Source organism: Anoplophora glabripennis, unplaced genomic scaffold (genome assembly GCF_000390285.2).
Source record: "Anoplophora glabripennis isolate ALB-LARVAE unplaced genomic scaffold, Agla_2.0 scaffold512, whole genome shotgun sequence".
Lineage (NCBI taxonomy): Eukaryota > Metazoa > Arthropoda > Insecta > Coleoptera > Cerambycidae > Anoplophora > Anoplophora glabripennis.
The window spans coordinates 131,074-152,889 of NW_019416949.1; the positions used below are offsets into that span (position 1 = coordinate 131,074).

Below are 21,816 nucleotides of genomic sequence, written 5' to 3' on the forward strand. Positions count from 1 at the left end.
TGTTGTAGACCTAGAGGCTACGATATCAAATGAACGTGAAAAAATCGAAATTTGCATTTTATACCACTTTAATACTTATACTAGAGCCTTCAGCCAATCAGATGCCAGTATTCTGCTCCTCGCCAAGGCCGGGACCAATCAGAATCGAGTATCGAAACCCTCAGTTTACTTTTGCTATTTTTGAGGAAATTTTCTAGAAAGTTCTAAAAAGATGATGAAATCTGATGAAAGATTGCAAAGCATGATGTCATGATTGCAAATACGCAATAGTTAGGGGAGAATCACCCTTAATGACCGAAAATTTCTAAATAAAAGGGCTGGTTTTTCGTTTTTGAAATCAGTTCATCGCCGAAGTCCTTTAGTTCAATACTAAGTTTTCAACTAAGTTCTTTTCAAACAAATCACAAGTTAGTCTTCATCCTCAAGTACGGGATATAGTGATATAAATCTACAAAAGTAACATTGTGGTGATTGCTCTAAATTAGTTCATCGCCGAAGTTCATTGGTTCCATTCTTAGTTTACAACCAAGTTCTTCACAATTAGTTACCAGTTAGTCTTCATCCGCAAGTACGGGAAATAAAGTGAATTAAACCTACAAAGTGACATTGTAGTGATTGCTCCGAGTCTTACCAGTCTTCGACATACAAAGTGCTCGTTAAATTGTCTAATTACCTTCAGTAATTAAAGAGTTGGATCGGAACTCAAACCGACAAAGATTTTTAGTGCAGTTTTTCGGAAAAGCCGAAAGGATTATACAGAGGATTACCTAAAAAAGTGGTTAGTAAAAGCTCCGCGATTTTTTTGTAATAAGTTGTATAAGTTTAGTAACGTTTATTTTCATATACCTAGTACTCTTTCTTCTACGGTCTGGTAGTTGAATTTGTTGTTTCCTGGATTTTCGTTGCAGATTATTCCAGTGAATCACTATTATTTATTTTTGTTATATTAATAGGTTTTTAACAGTGTTAATCTCATTGCTATTTTTCTCTTCTAGAAAAATATTATTTGTACAGTTATTGTAATATAGTTTATATCTTTCTTAAACTTGTTTTTCTTGAAGAAAACCTTCACAAGTTTTAATAATAATTAAAAAAATATTTTTTTAAATATTAAAAATAAATTTTCGAAAAAAGATTTTTGAATAATTTTTCAAAATAAAATTTTTTTGAAATCAAAATTTACATTTCGCACAACCTCAGAAATATATTTTCTGAATAATTTTTTTTAGTCACTTAGTTTTTTCAAAAAACTTTTTGATAATTTTTTGAATTTTTTTTTTATAAAAAATATTAAATTCACAAAGGAACTTAGTTCTTTATTTTTCAAGGAAAATATTTTTGCATAAATTATTTTTCCAACTTACCTTCAGGATCAGAAAGGATCCATAGTTATACATACCTGACCTAGATTTAAGAGGAATCCGGTTAGGAAACTAAAGTTTGTAGATTCACTTCAAAATTTACTGGCGCCTGACATAAACTTTTAAAAATTTTTTTTTAATTTAAATTTCTTTTTGAATCATCTCCCACTTTCCTCAATTTTTCTAAATTTTGATATTGCTCGGGCATTACTTTCATTTCTTCAAACCTATCTCGGATGAGATAGACCCCAACACCTACGAACCTCACGACCCGCTCTAACTGTATCGGCGTTTATGTTAAGGTCACAGCACTAGCCAAAGCTCAGACTACCCGTTCCGAGCCCAAACTGGTGTAAAAAGAAAAGGTAGCGTTGACAATACCACATCTGTCGGCGAACAACTTGCTTTTGAAGGATCAGGACGATCTGTAACTTTACTAGGTAAAAAGTCGACGTCCGCAAAAACATTTCTATCATATGGACAAATCCCTACTTTTTTTAAACGCTGCATGGATATTTTCTGGAGTCATAGCTTTGGCATGCGCTATTCCTACACACTCTGCAACGTTATAAATGGAGAACGTTTTCCCAGGATTGCGGGTCATCCAAGAATCATGAGCAAAACGATAGTAAGCTTGGAAGGGTCCAAATACTCCCACGTCAAGAGGCTGCTATTTATTACTTGAGTGTGGTGGCAGTGTTAATATTTCAACACCAGAACTTTTGGCAAGCTCGATAGCCTCGAGTGAGAGATGGCTCTCGTGATTGTCAAAAATTAACAATGAAGGGTTTTCCAAGGAACTACTAAAATAAAACTGTTGAATAAAATGTTTCATAACTTCAACAAACAGATACCCTGTCATCCAGCCACTAGGTTGGGCTAATCCTAAAGTACCAAATGGTGCACCTACAAGCATATGGTCCTTGAAGTGCACTCGTGGAAAGACCATGACTGGTGGAATAGTGTTACCAAATGCACTTATAAAAGCACATGTTGTAACTAATATTCCCTTCTCCCCACTTGTTATACGACAAACTTGTTTGCTACCTCGTTCCGCAATAATCCGAGATTCTCCTGGAACCGTTTTTGTGGCAGTTTCATCTAGATTGTAGATTCCGCTACCGTTTGCCAATGTTGGATGTTTTTTAAAATAGCTTCTAAGTTATTAAAAAATATAGCCACATCATGCTCATTAAATGAAGTTGCACGTGACAGACTGCAACCTTCTGCAACTCTTAAAGACAAATTCTTGTGCCTGTTCATAAAACCTGCCAACCACTCAACACCTGCAATTTGTAAATTCTTCCACTTTTCAGGGCAATTTATATCATTTTTGATAGCCATTTCATAGGCCAGTTTTCTGACTTCCACTGTGGATAAACCATAGAACATTTTAGAGCAAACTAATATGTATTCTACCAAGCTATCCTCTTGCTCAGCCGTAAAAATTTTATTTACACTGTAGTTTGGACTCATCCTAATCATCATTCCAGGATTGTTTTTTTGTTTTGTTACATATCTTGCTAAAGTTGCATGTGAAAAATGTTTTTCTGCAGCTACAGAATCAATTGACCTGCCTTGTATTACCAAATTTACAGCTTCTCTCATGGAGTCCTCAGAAAATAAACCTTTTGTGGTTTTTCTTTTGGGAAATCTAGGCATGATCTATAATAAAAAATTAATTACATTTTTCTACATTTACATAAAGGCATTATTGGGGAACGATGAGACATGTCTCATCGTTACCCCACTGCCAATGTCTTATTGTTACCCGTATGTAGCATGTGGCTTTATTTACGTATAGGCTATGTTGTACAATAGAGAATCATAATTTAAATCTATCAACTTGTTCTTTAATCATCCTGTTTTCTCTAACTCTCAAACAATTTACTAATCTCATTAATAAATTTGCAAAAATTTGTTTTTTCTTTAACAATTTTTTTTTACTTTTTACTTACTTTGTTCACAGATGGTTTTCCGAGTTCACAAATCACTACTATTTTCACTCGGCAACGAGAACGCATGAAAACAGATGGTTTACTACTTTGTCACGAGATGTCACTACTATATAGTTAATTATTTAGGTGACATTTGGACTGTCACACTGTTCCCCGTGTCTCATTGTTACCCGGTTTCCCCTAATGATTGAAATGTATAGACAGACTAATAAAAACAATTATGGCAACGTCACAGAGTACACGGGCTTTGGTATATATGTAAATACCTGTAATACCTCCTCGGACGCCTCGACTCTACATTTGTTCATTACTTATTTGTCGAACACTTTAATAGCCCCTTTATGTAATTTTTTGAAGAAATTTTAAATTTTCATGAAGGTGAGCTAGATAGTTACAATACTTACCTGAAATCTTGGTAAACAGGATTATGGCCATTTTTCTTTTAATACCCAGTTATGTAAAAATAATTGTCAACGTATACTCGTATATATTCCGGCGTAATGTGGGTAGCTATGAAATTATTAAGAATAAATAACTTATCTTCAATTCGTAAAATATTATTCCGTTACCTGTGTATCTTTATATTAATTATAAATAATCATGTGCCGGATATTTGTTAATTATGATTGAGCGAAATGAATTAATTGTCTTATGTTTATAAATTTACCTTGTGCCAATATCAAGTCCCGACACCTTTGTACCTGCCAGCCGATCTGGGCCGAGCGACCCTCGATCGCACACTACTGAAGGCCGCAAGCGGGCGTCCCGACGCCCGGCGTCCGTCGGTCCAAACCGCCCCAATACCTACTCGCAGACATTAGTTCTTCGAAAATTAGAAATTATCCAATAATTGTGCATTACCTCCCATAGCATTAATTTCATGTTGTATTCTTTCTCATATTCGTTTTCTGTATTTACTGAAAAGTTATTTTAAACTGTCTTCAATGCTCCCCAAATGAAATAATTACATGGGTTTAGGTCCGGGGATCGAGGTGGCCATTTTAAAGTGGTATTATTTCCTCTACCTATCCACCTGTTAGACCTTTAATAACCTGTAATACCTGTAACCTGTAATAACTGGTCTTCTAATGCTTTATTAAAGGAACTTTTTGAAAGCCCACCTCTGCCGCTGAACACCTTTTATTTACTTGAGGAATTTCTTCGACCCTTTCCAAAATTTGTTCCTCCAGCTGAATAATTCCGGCTGTACATTATCAAAAAAATTTTCTCTTGATTTACTTCGATAAAATGCTTCGTTTTCGAGATAAAATCGATTTTAAAGTTTTATTACATAATCTCAATAATGGAAAAGGATTACATGAATAGGTAAGGCAGGCCATGAAAACAAACGTTTGTTGACTTGAATTAATTTGACAGATTCACAGCCACACAAAAAAAAAAGTTGGATATACTTTTTATGCGACATATATTTTTCGTAGTAATTTGGCCTCCTGAACACGAATCTGGGGTCAGAATTGGCCCATCACGTCACAATTTTTTCCTAACCTCAAAAAACTTGTGTGAAAAATAGTGAAAATTGATGAAAATTTACTGGGAAAATTTGGAAAAAAATTTATTTCCACATCAAATAGTATATTTTTATGTAAAAGACTCTGCTGAATTCAAATCCACTGTCAGAATTGAGCTAAAAAGTGTGTTTTTTTCTAACCTCAAAAAAACGAGCAGGTATCGCTATTTTCAAATTCTGAGCGGATTTTGACCAGATTTTGTATAAAGGGGTTTTTTGGGTCGGTGATTACGAATATGAATTCACATTGTAAAAATTCAAGATGGCTGATCCAATATGGCGGGTGTACTTTTTTGAAACCCACCGATTTCAGTAAAATTTGGTATCATAAGGATTGCTGGTTGATCTCACCTTCATTAATTGTTCCTTAGCATATTAGAGGTCAAATTTATTTTTTCTAATAATTCTTCTCTGGTATATATTTCGGTGTAATAAACGATACTATTTAAATGTCCCCATAATAATCTGAGGATTAAGGTCAGGTGAACGAGGTGGCCAGGCAATGGAACTGATTGGTCCAATCCACCTTATCTATTCATGTAATCCTTTTCCATTATTGAGATTATGTAATAAAACTAGTAGGGTATTTTAGCCGGCAGTCTGTCTTCCCCCTCCACTTTCTGGCTTCGGATGAACTTGAGGCCGAAGGCCGATAACGATGGTATATGGATGACCTTGAGGCTGAAAGCTGAAGGAGATGACGTAGGTTGGTGACTTTCATTTGACCTTTGCATTGCAGTTAACCTTGAAATTAGATTTGTATGGTATGCGAGAGAGGAGGAATTTTACATGAGATGACCTTCATTTGACTTTGACACTGCAGTTAACCTTGAAATTAAATTTGTGTTGTGTGGTGTGAATAAGGAAGATTGTTATATGACCTTCATTTGTCTTACGTTTTAAACATTGCAGTTAATCTTGAAATTAAATTTGAAATATGTCTATCGGTGTGGATAAATTTTTTATGAGGGTGTGGTGACCTTGAGCTAGTTCAAAAGATGAAAAATTATCACATTATGTGACGCCATTCGCTTGATTTACGTTTAAATATTGCATTTAACCTTGAAAGTAAATAGTTGTTTTAATGTTGTGTATACAATGACATTGTGATCAATTGATGAATTAAACAAAATAAATAGTAATATTAACGGTGAATTCAACGATATTATGCGAAGGTCAGTTTCCTCGTTGGAAATTGATACACAATATCCGATAAAAAAACTATCCTTTGTCAATACACGTTTTGGAAAGTCATATATTGTTTGATCAAAAGTGTAATTTAAATTTCAAGTGTTTTACCAAAGAGAACACAGAACACATAACAGAGGATATTTTGAATAAAATGAATTCCTCTTGGGAACAATATACGATAACTTATCTAGGTCAAAGTGACCCTGCATTTAAAGATGGTAAATGTAAAGCGTTGTTAAAATTTGGAATTATCATTGTTTATTTGATTTAAATAAAAAATATATATCTAGTAGTAACAAATATGTTTCATATATAAAGTATATTCTAGTCAATATAAGTAATTTGCACTATTTAGTCAGTATAATAATATAAGGTGGCTTCTTTGTTAATGTTTTATAATTCCAATAGGTAATGAACAATTTGTTATAATCTTATTACTACAATACCCGTTTTCATATCATTTTTATTATTTATAGAACAACTATTGAAAATGTGGATGCATTATGCTAGTCAAAATTGGACCGATGTTGAGGACCTCCAGTCAGCCGTAAAGAGATTGATGAACGAGCTAGATTGTGTGGCAATAGATTGTCTTCACGCATCTAATTATGACATGAATTACTGCTTCTCTGAAGAAAAAATTAAACAGTTGGAGGAGGATTATGAAAAGCATCGCCGTGGTGTATCATTATGTGGTGATTTTTTAAGTGAAACTTTAAATTTGGACTATTTTTGTGTGAAAATGGTGGAGATAGGACTAAAACAATTTGTTATTTCTAATTTGTTGGATTATCTACGATATGCAGCTGTTGTAAAATACAAATTAGCAGCTCAAGAAAATAATACTGGTAATGAAGATGATAATCGAACATATCATAAAATTTTTATGTAATTTATAATTTGTCTTAAAATGGTATAATATTATATATCTAATATTAACAAATTTTATTGTATTAACTGTTTGTCTCTTATTGTAATGTGGTATAAATAACATACATATTTTTAAACTTTTATTGTTGTCTTATTTGTTAAATGATTAGAGAAAAAAGTATATAAATAGCATAATTAACCTTGAAATGACATTTGTCTAATGGGAGAAATGATACATGAGGAGGTGACCTTCAGTTGACATATTTCATTATGGTGTGACCATAAGTAAGCTCTAAGTTCATAAGTTTGTAACGAATTTATAGAATTCAAGATGTATAAAAGAGAAAAGAAATATATATATATATATTACAATAATAGTCAATATATAGTGCTGCAAAGTGTGTGTAATTAATAAGTAACTATTACAATTCCTAAAATATTCTGCTGCCCTCGTATACATAGTCATCTATTTAACGGATGAAAGAATAACTAACGAAACGATCAATAAAATAACAACGCCTACTTAAAATAGCGGTTAAAATAAAATTCAAATATTTCTATAACCTTCAAACGAAACTATAGAAGCGATCGATATTTTATAAACCACGCCTACTTGAGAGAAATTCAAATATTCCACGAGTGTGGCCTTGAGCCAATACCAATGTCCAGCTATTCAACGAACGAACCCAAATAATCCATGAGAGGAAAAACGCGCGAAAAAGTATATGCTGTTTGACTTAACCTTGAAACGATACATATTTCGGCGCTAAATTAAAATTTAAATTATGTCGCTGCCGACAGCGTCTTGTTATATAACTTAATCTTCAAGCGAAACGATCACATCGTGTGATGACATTCATTTGATTCACATTTAAACATTACAGTTAACCTTGAAGTTATATATGTACACTATGAATTAGGAAGATTGTTATAACATTCATTTGAAGTATATTTATTTATTATATTATTAATAAATGCATTTTGGTGCTCAAAATAAATTTAAAAATATCGCACCAACAAATGTGCTGGTGTTTTACACATTGCAGTTAACCTTGAAATTACATTTGTTTGGCGCGAATGATAGAGCATGTTAAATGACCTTCATTTGAAATATTTCTATTTATATAAATGCATTTTGCCACTTAAAATAAAATCCAAATCTTTATATGCATAGCTTAACCTTGAACAGACTGCGATCGATATTTATATAACGTCTACTTTTGGCGGTAAAACAAAATTTAAATATACCTATCTAACGGTTATGCATATATATTGCATGATAGTATGATTTTTTTTTCGTATGTAAATACGAAAATAATATTACATTGTGTGATAACATTCATTTGTCATATGTTCAGTTAAATGATACAGATAAATATTGCTTGAGAATGTCACCTTGAGAATTTGGCTTTGATATTGGTGTGATATTGGAATGAACACAACGCATGCTTGAACAGCTGTATATATAAGGAATGGAGTATGTATGAAATTCATTTGTGATTAACGATCTGGGTCAGAGTGATACGACACTATAGAAGCGATATTTTATAAAACACGCCTACTTTGCCGCATAAAATAAAATTTAAATATTTCTGTACATAGCTTAACCTTGAAAAGACATACTCTGGCGCTGAAATAAATTTAAATATACCTATCTAACGGTTATGCATATATATTGCATGATAGTATAATAATTTTTGTTTCGTATGTAATAACGAAAAAATATCACATCATGACATTCATTTGACATATGTTCAGTTAAATGTTACAGATAAATATTGCTTGAGAGTGTCACCTTGAGAATTTGGTTTTGATATTATATGCAATACTTTTTGCAAATTTTTACATTCCCTTCGTAGGTTGAAAAGTAATTGTGTGCTGTAGTTGTAATAATTTAGTAGTGGTTTTTCTTCTTTTTCACATAATAAAGGATCTTTTAATTCGGATTAATATTCAGCAGTGGCTACACACAAATACAAATATTACAACAACAACATTGTTTACGGAGATTTTAATTCAAATGTTTGTCACATGCAGCCCAGCAAATAAATTTGCGCCTTGTGCATTAGAAATAATCAAGTTACAAATACCAGTTATGGGTTATTGTTAAAATAATTTTAACTGTAGCTGGTACTTGAATTTTCGAAGAAGATGGCGTAAGGTGATGATTTTCATTTGACCTTTGCATTGCAGTTAACCTTGAAATTACATTTGTTTGGTGCGAATAAGGAATTTGTTATATGACCATATTTACATAAAAGAAAAAATAAAATTGCATCTTATAGATAAAGGCACAACTGGGGCTTTAACAACAATTTATGACAGCAATAACATAGCAATAATAACAAATTTTGCGGTTCCAACAACAAATAATACAGTAGCAGACATACCCGTTTTGCGCAAAAGAAAATACAACTTTCCGTTCTATATTTACAGCATATAATGTTATTAATGTTTTTTACACTTGTATACAGTAACAGGGTCAATTTTTATGTAAATGAGGTAACCCAAAGTAAAATTGGTTATCAATTGTCGTATTCTAATCTGTTATTATTTAATGGTTATCTACAATAATGAACATCCTTTTAAGTAAAATAAGTAAAAAAAATGGTTTTACAATAAATTTCAGGTTGGTTTATTAAAGAGTTACATACACAGATGTATACGTTTTTTATACTTGTCTATTAATTATTTTCACATACTTTGTTAAATCTACATCAGTAACAGTCAATTTTTATGTAAAAATTGTAATCTAATACATATATACTTTGCTAAATCTACAGTAATATAGTCAATTTTATGTAAAAATTGTCGTATTCTAATCTGTTATATGCAATATTCGAAGCATTATATGCAATTTGCATACATTCCGACTGTCAACTTTTGTGTAAAAAGTGCAGTAGTCTAATCAGTTATATGCAATTTTCGAATCATATGCAATTTGCATACATTCCGACTGTCAATTTTTGTGTAAATATTGCAGTATTCTAATCTGTTATATGCAATTTTCGAAGCATTATATGCAATTTGCATACATTCCGACTGTCAATTTTTATGTAAAAATTGCAGTATTCTAATCTGTTATATGCAATTTTCGAAGCATTTAATGCAATTTGCGTACATTCCGACTGTCAATTTTTATGTAAAAATTGCAGTATTCTATTCTGTTATATGCAATTTTTGAAGCTTTACATGCAATACTTTGCGCAAATATTTTACATTTCCTTTGTAAGTTGACAAGTAAATGCGATCTGTTGTAGTTGTAATATATTTTTACATAAAATTAACTATATTACTGTAGATTTAACTAAGTATATATGTATTAGATTACAACAATTTTTACATAAAAATTGACTCTGTTACTGATGTAGATTTAACAAAGTATGTGAAAATAATTAATAGACAAGTATAAAAAAACGTATACATCTGAGTATGTAACACTTTAATAAACCAACCTGAAATTAATTGTAAAACGTGTTTTTTTTTACTTATTTTACTTAAAACGATGTTCATTATTGTAGATAACCATTAAAAAATAACAGATTAGAATACGACAATTGATAACCAATTTTACTTTGGGTTACCTCATTTACATAAAAATTGACCCTGTTACTGTATACAAGTGTAAAAAATACATTAATAACATTATATGCTGTAAATATAGAACGGAAAGTTGTATTTTCTTTTGCGCAAAACGGGTATGTCTGCTACTGTATCATCTGATTGTATTATTTGTTGTTGGGACCGCAAAATTTGTTATTTTCTATCTAAACATTGCTGTCATAAATTGTTGTTAAAGCCCCAGTTGTGGCTTTATGTATAAGATGCAATTATTTTTTCTTTTATGTAAATATGAAGGTCATAACAAATTCCTCATTCGCGCCAAACAAATATAATTTCAAGGTTAACTGCAATGCAAAGGTCAAATGAAACTCATCACCCTACGTCATCTTCTTCGGAAATTCACGTACCAGCTACATTTAAAATTATTTTAACAATAATAATAATAATATTTTAACCATAACTGGTATTTGTAACTTGATTATTTCTAATGCACAAGGCGCAAATTTATTTGGGCTGCATGTGACAAACATTTGAATTAAAATCTCCGTAAACAATTTTGTTGTTGTTGTAATGTTTGTATTTGTGTATAGCCACTCCTGAATATTAATCCGAATTAATACATCCTTTATTATGTGCAAAACAAGAAAAATCACTACTAAATTATTACAACTACAGCTTCCAATTACTTTTCAACCTACGAAGGGAATGTAAAAATTTGCAAAAAGTATTGCATATAATATCAAAACTAAATTCTCAAGGTGACACTCAAGCAATATTTATCTGTAACATTTAACTGAACATATGTCAAATGAATGTCATCACATGATGTGATATTTTTTCCTTTTTACATACGAAATTTATTTTCGCGCCAGAGTATGTCTTTTCTTGGTTAAGCTATGTATGGAAATATTTAAATTTTATTTTATGCGGCAATATAGGCGTGTTTTATAAAATATCGTTCGCTTCTATAGTGTCGTATTACTCTGACCCAGATCGTTAATCACAAATGAATTTCATACATACTCCATTCCTTATATATACAGCTGTTCAAGCATGCGTTGTGTTCATTCCAATATCACACCAATATCAAAGCCAAATTCTCAAGGTGACATTCTCAAGCAATATGTATCTGTAACATTTAACTGAACATATGACAAATGAATGTCATCACACAATGTGATATTTTTTTCGTTTTTACATACGAAATAAAAATCATACTATCATGCAATATACAGGGTTATTCAAAAAACAGCTGACAGACTTCTAGGGTAGATAATACATAAAAAATTAAGACGAAAAGTTTTAATAAACATAGGGTCGCAAATGCCTCCTTAACGAGATACAAGGCGTCAAAGTTTCTGTAAAATTAAACGTCAGAAATAATTCCAAAATGCCTGAACATTTCTATTTCAAATTTGCTATGCGTAGTTAGCACCTTAAGACCAATGTTTGATGTACTGCTCAAAATTTTATGAGCAGCAGTGTCGTAGAGACGGGGTCAACGTGACCCTTTTTTAAAAATATTTTCTACGCCACTGCTAATTTTGTCAAACGGGCACTATTTTCGTGTAAAGTGTTCAATTGTCTATCGAATTGGTCTCTTGCAAAATTTGGATTAAAGCAACCATTTTTAAGAGAAACACCTTTGTAGAAAATTTGTAAATCCAATTTTATTTTCATTCATTTTAGTTTCGCATAGTAGGCTTGTGCTATTCAAAATAAAATTAAACATCGCCTGTCACTAATGTCAATGTGTACAAGTGAGTTAAGTAAACTAGATTATAAGCTTCTTTTTGTCATTTTTACGCTTTAATTTTACAGAAACTTTGACGCCCTGTATCTCGTTAAGCAGGCATTTGCGACCCTATATTTATTAAGACTTTTCGTCTTAATTTTTCATGTATTACTTACCCTAGAAGTCTGTCTGCGGTTTTTTGAATCACCCTGTATATGCATAATCGTTAGATAGGTATATTTAAATTTTGTTTTACCGCCAAAAGTAGACGTGATATAAATATCGATCGCAGTCTGTTCAAGGTTCAGCTATGCATATAAAGATTTGAATTTTATTTTAATCGGCAAAATGCATTTATATAAATAGAAATATTTCAAATGAAGGTTATATAACATGCTCTATCATTCGCGCCAAACAAATGTAATTTCAAGGTTAACTGCAATGTTTGTAAAACACCAGCAAATTTGTTGGTGCGATATTTTTAAATTTATTTTGAGCACCAAAATGCATTTATATAAATAGATATATTTCAAATGAATGTCATAACAATCTCCCTAATTCATAGTATACATATATAACTTCAAGGTTAACTGTAATGCATTAGAAAAAAGGAATATGATTTCCAGAGATGATGGCAAAAGCTATCGTAATTACAACGGTGTGATTAATAAATTATATGACCTACCTAAGGTACATAAACCTCAATTAGCTCTTCGACCTATCATCTCTGGTATTCATAGTCCCAATAGAGGTGTTGCTGAACTGGTCACCAACATTTTGACTATGTCTTATGACAAAGATAATCCCTTTTTCACTCTTGACTCTTTTCATTTTAGTAATTTTATTAATGACTTTAGATTACCAGAGGACTTTGTTTTAATCAGTTTAGATGTTGTTTCTTTGTTTAGTAATGTCTCTATTAGTTTGGCTAGGGATTCTATACGATGTCATTGGAATCAAATTAACGAAAATTGTAATATTACTCTACAATATTTTTTGGAACTAGTCGAATTTCTTTTTGATTCTACTGTGTTTTCGTTCAATAATCAAATTTATAAGCAAATTTTAGGTATGCCCATGGGTAGTCCTGTCTCACCCATATTAGCTCAATATGTGATGGATGACTTACTTGCCGAATGTATTAATCGTTTAAATTTTGAAATTTCGTTTATTAAAAAATACGTTGATGATATTATTTTGAGTGTTCCCTTGGGTAGCATACAACAAGTTTTACATATTTTTAATAGTTATAGCCCTTTCATCCAATTTACTGTGGAGGAAGAAGACGAGAACAAAAGTGTTCCGTTTCTTGACACTAAAGTTTTCAGAGCTGAAAACAATATTCTTTACACATCGTGGTATACAAAACCTGGGGCATCGGAACGATACTTGCATTTTGCATCGTACCATCCCATGAAACAGAAAATTAATTTATTGTTAGGGATGAAAAACAGGGTCTTACGCACGTCACATCGTTCAAAAACGATGGAAAACCTGAGAAAACTTGCTCAGTTGTTCCTTAAATGTGGTTACCCAAGTAGGCTTGTTAACAAAATTCTTTTTAATAGAAATAATGATTTACAAGTTCTTTCTCCTTCACATNGCAGCAACTCGGCATTGAAATATTTGAAAAACTTGTTCCCATATTTAATTAGGCATACCCATAAACAGGTCTGGTCGAACTAAATATGTGGAGATGATAGAAATGGAAAACGAGCACAGTTGTATTGGGTTTCTGGGCCAGTGGCATAACCAGATCTGTATAAAGATCTGTATCGCCATTTTTATCATAGCCGTAGCCGCTGGGCCGCTGCGCTGCCCGCGCCGGCGCCGGCCGCATGGCGCACGGACGGACCTGGGCATCAGTCAAGATTCCTAAAGGGACAGGTTGCCTGACTTTCTACGTCACTGAGTATGCCGATCGCATCGCGTACTTGATAAATGCATGATACATGTATCGCGGTTTGTCATAATTTGTGTTGAGCTATGAGTCTGTACATGGTAGTCTGTGCTGTACATGTTTTGTGGTTATCCATTTTGATTTTGCTTATTTCCTGTTGTGATTTTTGAGATATTTTTTGTGATAGAGTCTGAAATGAGGTCTTCTACTGATTTCTGAAGTCCTGCTATTTAAATGTGAGACACCCTGTATATATATATATAACGTATTATAAAAAAATCTAATTAATGCAATTCTCTTTAATTATCAAGAAAGAATTGAAGTGATAGACTTATCAGAGGAAGATGTAGATGATGATGATGATGATGATGGTGAAAATGACTGGGTTGGTGTTGACGGTAATGTAGACAATAAATGCATTATGAAATCTAATTACCACAATTTTCTTTTTACAAGAAAGAATTGAAGTGATAGACTTATCAGAGGAAGATGTAGATGATGATGATGATGATGATGGTGAAAATGACTGGGTTGGTGTTGACGGTAATGTAGACAATAAATGCATTATGAAATCTAATTACCACAATTTTCTTTTTACAGAACTTATAGCCATGGGTGCCCTCCAACAGAGATAAAAAAAATATTATTTTTTTTTTGTAGCAGTTAATATACGTTTTTTTAATATAATACTGGATAACCATGGCATGAAACTGGCTAACAATGACGTAAAACTGGATAACAGTGATAAAAAACTGGATAACAGTGATGTAAAACTGGATAACGGTGATGGAAAACTGGAACAAATATCGACGCCACCAACGTATCTGATACTTCACCTGAAGGGTACGTCCTAAAAGTAGAATTTTTGCATTCTGCTTATCTTAATATGATTGTAAGCAGACTTGAAAATTCGCTCTTCGTTGGTCTTATTTACTTGAGCCGGTTTGTATCCCGTGGTGCGATGTCGGGTTTCGTTGTAGGATTTCGTAATTTCTGGTAAAACGTATATCGATTAGATACGTCAAACGGCTACGAATTCCATTCTTTCGAGGCGTTTTCATGCGAGACACCTTACCATCTACAAGGCCGTGTCGACGAGAAAGTGCCATTTTAAATTTAGACTTAAATAAGAACAAAGGCACTCACTGGGTAGCTTTATTGGTAGTTTTTTTTTGGTTTTTCAAGAATAAACCGTAGCCTCCGTGTTGATTCTTTCTCAAATACAGACCAGATCCTTTGGCTCCGATAGCTTCATGGCTTCGTTGTGTCGATGCTCCTCCGTAAGTTTTTTTGAAGCATTTCTAGCATCGATTACTGTTTTCGTTCAAATATAGAGAAGTTGTTAGACCGCTATTCTATTAAGCAGACACAACGTAAAACTACTGGTAGAGGTTTATTATCTCGCACTAACAAGTTAACTTACAATACAAAGCCGATGGAATATATTTACTGGGATGACCCCAACAAACTTGCCGATAGTCTAAGATTACTGGTAGCATCTAAGAACGCTGGAAATTCGTCATACGACGACGAAATTTCAGCAATTATCGAGGAGTTAAAGCAGAATATATAGAAAGAACGCTGGAAATTCGTCATACGACGACGAAATTTCAGCAATTATCGAGGAGTTAAAGCAGAATATATAGAAAGAACGCTGGAAATTCATCTAAAGTATTTGAATATAAATTAAATTTGTTAAGGAATTCTTTAAAAAATTAAGTTGACAACTTGGAGATTAAGCCCGGTACTTTCTTGTTTACCAAAGGTATATTATTATATTTATCCCCTTATCGTAATTGAATTTTAAATTTAGCGCCAATTGACCATATGACGTCACTTCCATGCCACCATGACAATTCTTGTAGCTCGATGGATGCTGACCATGTAACGTTACATTCATGCCGCCATGACACTTTTTGTATGTCACCATCCAGCTCAAGTATCGAATGATGCAATACTGGATAAGAATGACGCAATGCTGCTTTAAATTTTAAATTTACCGCCAACTGGCCATGTGACGTCACTTCCATGCCGCCATTACACTTCTTGCCTAACACCAATTATAAAGGAAATAAAATATCAGCTTCTTTTATCAGGCTCCCCAAGGTAATTGCTAAAAAGCACGCTTGTGTTAACGTTAAAAATTATGACGATGACGCCTGCTTCGCTTGGTCTATTGTTTCAAAAACTATCGCAATTGGTTTTCTCCGGCCAGCAGTGGTTGTAAACGTTGAAAAAATTGATAATTGGCGGAATAACCCCCCACCGCTTGCCCAAGTTGACATACCTCGTTGTTCATATCATATGAATCCAAAATGAAACAGTCAGATGCAGCAAGAGAAACTGCAAAGATCTTTTCCGTTGGGTATACAATTTATTACCATGATGAAGAATAAAATAGTTACTTTCAACGAATCAAAAAATAAAGTGTATCTAATGAAAACGTGGGCTTTTGCGTCTACTGCGGCTCGATGTAGATACTGGGAAGTTTTCGCTGTCGACAGACTTAGATTCAAGAGAAGAATTGATATGGTATCCAAAATTCTGGAACCATTATTAGATGCGCATCTTGAAAAAATTCACCAATTAAATATCCAATCCGATATAGCACGATACAACAATTCAAAATACTGATAGCTGTATAGAAGTATGGATGCCAGGAGAATTCCTGAAGAACCCACTGTTTATTATTGACTGCTCCCATCAAGCCGATACTTTAAAATCTTCTACGGTGGACATCAAACTGGAATTTGAAACTCGAAAAAATAAATTTCCAGCCAATACTAAGGCTTACGCATTAATTCTTCACGATGCTTACCTCACATACAATATATTAGATGGCTCTGTACACTATGGTTTTCCATTTCTTAAGTACCACTGTTATGATTTTTAGTTGATAAATATTTTATATAATTCATTATAATTAGGTAGCTGCTAATTTTGTAATTTAATTGGAAAAAAATAAAATAATGTCTATATAATTTCTGTTTTATTTGTTTTATCCTATCCAAAAAATAAATAAAATCCACAAATAATAATAATTATATATTTATATTATGCATACATATATTAAAAGACAATTTATAACATAAAAATAAAATTAAAGTACATGGGTATAGGTGGAAATTGTTTAAATTTACAAATATTGTATTTTCGGTTATCTAACTTCTCCGTCACTCTCATAGTCACTCGTCTCATTTAATCCAAACATATTTAAAATATCTTCAGGTAAATGACTGCTTATTTTGTTGAGAAAACCTTTTAAACCCGCATCAATCATCGCATTGCAGAATTCCTCAATGTTTAATATTCCATATATGTATCTCTGGCATAAATTGACACCCAAAGAACACTTGTCGACATTATTCATATGGTATGCCTTATCTTCCTCCTCAAGACAATAATTGGCATTTTCGAGTTCGGTCCATGCTGTAGAATTCAGCTCCCATAACAATCCATCAATTGACAGATTTAAATGTTCCCACTCTTGTACGGACATCGTTCAATGGGATAGAGGTTCACCTAAAACATTTATAAAAAAATATTTTTATTAACATTTTATTTATCACAGCAGAAATATTGAATTATCTGACTATATTAAATAATTATTTTGCGATGTTTGAGAGTAATAGTATGAAGTGACGTAGCCAGCGATCTTAAATATAATAATTAAATTATTTCCACCAATACTTTCAGAGTTTATAACTTGCATAACTAAAAGTTTGTTAAATGTAAAGAATGTTTGGTTAACTATTTAATTGCATTAAGATTATAACAATATAAAAGCTTGTAAAATGCAAAAAACTATTTCAAAAACTTATAACTTGTTAGGAGCACTAGATACAATTACTTGAATAAACAACAGAAGGATTTAGAAAATAATTTAATTATTATATTTCAGATCGTAGCAGCACTGCACTAATACCAATTTCTGATGTGTGTAGGTAGTATGATTCTAAATCGAAAGCTCGCGCCTTTTTATATCCAAAATGCGGTTCCGTGATGCACTAATGCGACCTAAATATGGTGCGAGCAAGCCGTTTAGGTGGGGTTCGCTCGTGGGCAGTAGACGGGAAGCCACGATAACTGGATGATATCGAATTTTGCTCGGGGCTTTGTATTTAATATTCCACTAATGTATTTTTGATAACATTAATTACCTGTACTTATGTGGAGAAATTATAAGTCGTCGAGCGAGCTCGACAAGAGGTTCAGATTTTGTTTGGGGTCTTTCCGCCACGCGTTGACACCGTGTGACCCTCGAACGATAAACTTTAAATATATATTTTCTATAGAAATATGTAGCACAAATATTATTTTTTTAATTACTATTCACTAATGTGTTTTTGATAACGTTAATTATTTGTAATTACGCTAGGGAATTTCGGTAGTAAAATCCAACATGAGTTTTAAATATTTTCTACACAAATATACAGCACAAATATTGGTCTTTTTCATTGAATGACCTCATTTGACCTGGAAGTCATTAGCATTAATTTTGGGGCCTTCCCACCACGCCTTCCGCGCAAACCGCAGCCATCTTGTTAGCGACCTGCCGCTACGTGCTACACCCCGCACGCCGCCCGCCTCCAGCTTGTTCCTAACGTTCAGCGACCCTCCTTCCTCCACACAGACCGCAGCCATCTTATCTCTAACGACCAATCACCTTCCACGCAAACCGCCGCCATCTTATTTCTAACGACCAATCACCTTCCACGCAAACCGCCGCCATCTTATCCCTAACGACCAATCACCTTCCACGCAGACCGCAGCCATCTTATCCCTAACGACCAATCACCTTCCACGCAGACCGCCGCCATCTTATCCCTAACGACCAATCATCTTCCTCGCAGACCGGCGCCATCTTGTGACGTCACATCCGCTGCAGACCGCAGCCATCTTATCCCTACGCAGACCGCCGCCATCTTATCCCTAACGACCAATCATCTTCCTCGCAGACCGGCGCCATCTTGTGACGTCACATCCGCTGCAGACCGCAGCCATCTTATCTCTAACTCCACGCAGACCGCAGCCATCTTATCCCTAACGACCAATCACCTTCCACGCAGACCGCCGCCATCTTGTTCCTAACGACCTAACGCCACACCCCACACGCCGCCGCCATATTGTGACGTCACATCCGCTGCAGACCGCAGCCATCTTATCCCTACGCAGACCGCCGCCATCTTGTGACGTCACATCCGGTCCAGAACCCGCCTATCATATCTACTTAGGGTATCTATTCTCGGGCTGCTTGTCTAGCATTCCCATTAGAATACCCATATACAAAGACGATATACAGGGTGGTCCGAATTTTATGTAGGAAACTTCGAGGACAGATACATTTCTTCAAAATAGTAGGTGTTTGCTTTATAATCATAGGTCTGGAATCGTCTGGCCTTGTTTTAGAGATACAGGGTGTTGAAGTTGTTAAAAAAATTTGATTTTTAGTTTATATCTCCGGATTCAATGATCGATTTCAATAAAATTTAGTACAGATAATGTATGATAGTAGACCTTGTATTCCCTAAAATATGAGCTCTAAAGGTTCAAGCAGTGGTGTACAACTGGACAGGGTCACCCCCTTTTTTGTAAAAAAAACCTGCGCCACTGTATTTTTTACAAGATTTTGTAACGGATTTGTATTCTAATGCACAAAATACCTAAAAAAGGTAACTTGAATTTTTCCCTAAAGTTCGCCATTCTCAAGTAATTCATACCATTAAAATCTTGTGGTAGATACTTTTAACCATAATATTACAAGAATATTTATGTTTATGCTTAAAAGTAAGTGCAATTTGTAAGCACATCAACAAAATTCTTTGCACTCATCGCTTTCATCTTTTTGGATTAAAACATTATTTGAAAAATCACGACGAAGCAATGAAAGACAGAAATGAAATTTTAAAAGCATTTGACGAGGATCCTGGGCTAAATATATGAAGAACGTCTCGTCAACTTGGGGTGAGTAAATCGAAAATTTAAAAAGTTCTACGTAAGGATGGCAGGAATCCGTACCATTTACAACCTGTTCAAAATTTACTTCCGGGAGATGCAGAGAGACACCTGAATTTTTATCAGTGGTAGTGAATTTTCACAATCTGGCTATTTGGTCACAAGAAAATCCTCATGAAATTCGGACAAGATCTTTTCAACACGAATTTTCTGTGAAAGTATGTCTCGGAATTATTATTATTAGAGGATGTTCCATTAAATATACGACAAAATAGCTGGATACAAATGGATGGTGCCTCTACGGATTTTAGGAGAATAATATCAGAATGGCTTAATGAAAATTATATGGGGTGATGAATAGGTAGAAGACCAAATGCCAATGTCAACTATAATGGTGCAGAGGGTCCAGTGTCTTGGCCAGCCAGATCGCCAGATCTAAACCGCCTGGACTATGTTTGAGGGTGACCTATCTGAAAAGTTTACTTTAATCCAATAAATACTAGACCACAACTACTGCAGCGAATAGAAGACGGGAGTAATGAACTAAAAGAAAACCACCATATGATATTAGCTTCAATTAGTTCCATTAATAGAAGATGTCAGAAATGTATCGATGTGAGTGGTTTACATTTTAAACAATTGCTGTAAATATGTAATGTTAATTTTGTTTTTTGTTTAGTTGTTGCTTGGTAAATGTATTTTTATTATTATTTTTATTTAAATTGTTCTTATTTGTAAAGATAAGGCCTCCAGGGGAAACTAATAAAACACACTAGGAACACTATCTCACAGGTGATGTGGAAAGAATTTTGTTGATGTGCTTACAAATTGCACTTACTTTTAAGCATAAACATAAAAATTTTTGTAATATGGTTTGAAGTGTCTGCCACAAGGGGATTGTATTGGTATGAATAACTTGAAAATGGTGAACCTTAGGGAAAAAATTCAAGTAATCTTTTTTACGTATTTAGTACATTAGAATATAAATCCGTTACAATAACTTGTAAAAAATACAGTGGTGTAGGTTTTTTTCAATAAAAGGGGTGACCCCTGTCCAGTTGTACACCACTGGTTGAACCTTTAGAGCTCATATTTTAGGGACTGCAAGGCCTACTATCATACATTATCTGTACCAAATTTTATTGAGATCGGTTGATAGATTCCGGAGATACAAATAAATAATCCATTTTTTTTACAACTTCAACACCCTGTATCTCTAAAACGAGACCGTTCTAGACCTATGTTTATAAGGCAAACTCCTATTATTTTACAGAAATCTATCTGTTCTCGAAGTTTCCTGCATAAAATTCGGACCACCCTGTATAAGGAAAAGTGTTTGAAGTTAACCCAGTTACCATCTGTCAAAGTTTGTCATAGAGCTTGTAGGATATGCTGTATACCTGTACATATCATATAGAATAGAAACCCCTCAAGACCTACTGAATCTCATTTTAAAAGCATGTAGAAAAATAGTTTTGATATGAGAAATAGTAAATGCCGCTGTTTTCCTCGAACTAATGTAGTTTAAATATTTTATAACTTGCATCCAAATTGGTACAACTTATTCATTATTTCTTTGAATTTGTAACAGATGCATGCCAATTGTGCTAGTTGGGCTACCCTTTGGTTTTTACGGTATTTATCAGTTTGCATTCATTTGGAATATTTCTTTTACCCTCGTGCCAACCGGGTGTAAAATTTTTGACGCATGTGCACTTTCATTGAACAGAAAATAAGCTAATAATAGTTAAAAA

The 21,816-nt window shown here is 33.5% G+C and overlaps 1 protein-coding gene across 1 annotated transcript in view; it reads left to right on the plus strand.

Annotated features, from left to right (window-relative positions):
- LOC111692041 (prostatic spermine-binding protein-like) overlaps nt 1-14,742 on the plus strand; it is a 47,574-nt gene extending 32,832 nt beyond the window's left edge. The window contains exons 4-6 of the mRNA XM_023455741.1: nt 14,419-14,505; nt 14,564-14,650; nt 14,708-14,742. Coding sequence (XP_023311509.1) covers nt 14,419-14,505; nt 14,564-14,650; nt 14,708-14,742 — 209 coding nt within the window. The remainder of the gene's footprint in view (nt 1-14,418; nt 14,506-14,563; nt 14,651-14,707) is intronic.
- Nucleotides 14,743-21,816: the final 7,074 nt, after the last annotated feature.